Genomic DNA, 1,914 nt, shown 5'->3' with positions numbered 1-1,914 from the left:
TATATATATATATATTAATATTCTTTTCCATCGTTCGCTTTCAATGTTTTTTGGGCTTTATGTTTCAGATTTATATATAGATATCCTCTAAGATTTATATATATATAGATATCCTCTAAGATTTATATATATATATATCCTCTAAGATTTATATATATATATATATATCCTGTAAGATTTATGTATATATATATATATACAACACACTGGCTTTGTCGAAAACGATGAAAATATGCGTTTCATTATGTCCGCAACGAGATCTAACAATACGGTATAGGTCTTGACTGAAACTGGCTCGTTGTGCTTGAAGCATGGGTTCGATGACCTGGGAGCATTTGTCCTTGCGCATGTTCATGAGACTGCCGCCCCTTCCACGGACGAAGCGCTCCATGTTGGTCCGTCGGCGGCGGCGCTGGTGGATGCCCTAGCCGCGACCTTTCCTGGCTTTTGCGACGTCCACAATGACGTGATCATTCTCAAAAAAGCGCAATTGCTGGCGTCCAACTTGTACCGTCGATTTGGGGTATTATGATGTATTTGTTTCTCCCATACGACAAGTTACTCGACTAGTCAGCACCAAATATGTGGTTGATTTTTAATTGTTTATGAATAGATTTAATATATCGTGAATTTGAGTGGAATTGGATATTTATATTATTGATCTTGGGAGTTGTAGGCGTCGGACGTGCGATTCGCGTTTCAAGACATGGAGACGCTCACGGCTTGCAGTGACAACGTACGTCGCGTAACTATCTATGGATTTTATTTTTAAGATTTCAAATAGATTTGATTATACTAATGATATATATATATATATGTTTATATATCTGCGGGGAAATTGACAGAGTTACGCCGTGTATCTCCCTCTATGCAATTTTTAATAGTTCGATCATATTTGATTATAATATATATATATTTATATATTTTGACAGAGTATTCACCGAGTAGGTCCTGCCATGTGTGTTGCATGCGTTGGGCATCCTCGAATACACACCGGCGTTGGCCGCAGCGATCGAGGACGGTCAAGTGCTTGTGCTTGGGAGTAAGGAGGAACCACATATATATATATAATATTTTCTCATACATTATTTTAAAGTAAATATTATTTTGGGACGACCATAGGCGACGAAGAAGTGGAATTACGCGCAGGGGCAGTCGTGGCGTGCGATAAGATTTTGGCTGTGTTGCAAGAAGGAGACATCCCCGATGCAACCATCCTGGCGCTGGACTCGTACATGTGGCGCGTTGGTAAGTTGTTATGATGAATCAAATAAACATTAAAAAGGACTTGCATTCTGGTCGAATGAGCGTTTAATATATATATATATATATATATTAACCTGTCTTATTGCATAGGAAAAGAGCCGCTGTATCGCCCGTTGGAACGCCACGCTACGCAAGACACTGTGTTGTATTAGTGTCGCGAGACCATAATGGTCAAATGAATTTTATCCAATGGCCTCGTAGTTTGTGTAATTATAACCAACGACCTTCCATCCTGACATTCATTTTGTCCAATCATGACGTCTTTGGATCCAGTTTTGTCCAATGGCATTTTTGTAAATTTCGAAGGAAACACAGCAAAAATGTAGTACTGATCTTCGAAGCACAATACCTTGGGCAATTTATCCAGTACATTTTTAGATCATGCAAGATTTATAAATTTCTTGATATTTATGACATTATATCCTATACTGATCTCCACCCTTAAACGAAACGGAGCAAATTATGCAATTCACACAGTAAATTAACTCTTACAGGTATTTGCAGGCTGTCTGAACCAACCTTTTATACATGCATTCAAGCGCTGGGCGTCTCCAAGTCAGAGCTGAGTATGCCAGTGCGTCTCCACCAGTTTCTCACAGTGGAAATGATGTCATCCATTTCAATGCCAAACGATTCAAGTGTTCGAAT

General features: G+C 38.9%; 1 protein-coding gene across 2 annotated transcripts in view; it reads left to right on the top strand.

Moving 5' to 3' along the window:
• H257_17256 overlaps positions 1-1,914 on the top strand; it is a 4,838-nt gene that overhangs the window by 2,230 nt on the left and 694 nt on the right. Inside the window, exons 6-10 of one of the 2 annotated variants that reach the window (XM_009845975.1) lie at positions 278-523; positions 677-736; positions 949-1,042; positions 1,123-1,248; positions 1,357-1,502. In XM_009845975.1, coding sequence (XP_009844277.1) covers positions 278-523; positions 677-736; positions 949-1,042; positions 1,123-1,248; positions 1,357-1,418 — 588 coding nt within the window. In that variant the 3' untranslated portion in view covers positions 1,419-1,502. Of the gene's footprint in view, positions 1-277; positions 524-676; positions 737-948; positions 1,043-1,122; positions 1,249-1,356; positions 1,503-1,914 lie in introns of those variants that run through there. The other variant, XM_009845974.1, reaches the window with a different exon arrangement.

This window comes from Aphanomyces astaci (assembly GCF_000520075.1).
Source record: "Aphanomyces astaci strain APO3 unplaced genomic scaffold supercont1.101, whole genome shotgun sequence".
NCBI classification, from domain to species: Eukaryota; Oomycota; class Saprolegniomycetes; order Saprolegniales; family Verrucalvaceae; genus Aphanomyces; species Aphanomyces astaci.
The sequence above is the reverse complement of the archived record's forward strand: the minus strand, read 5'-3'. Positions and strand labels throughout refer to the sequence as shown.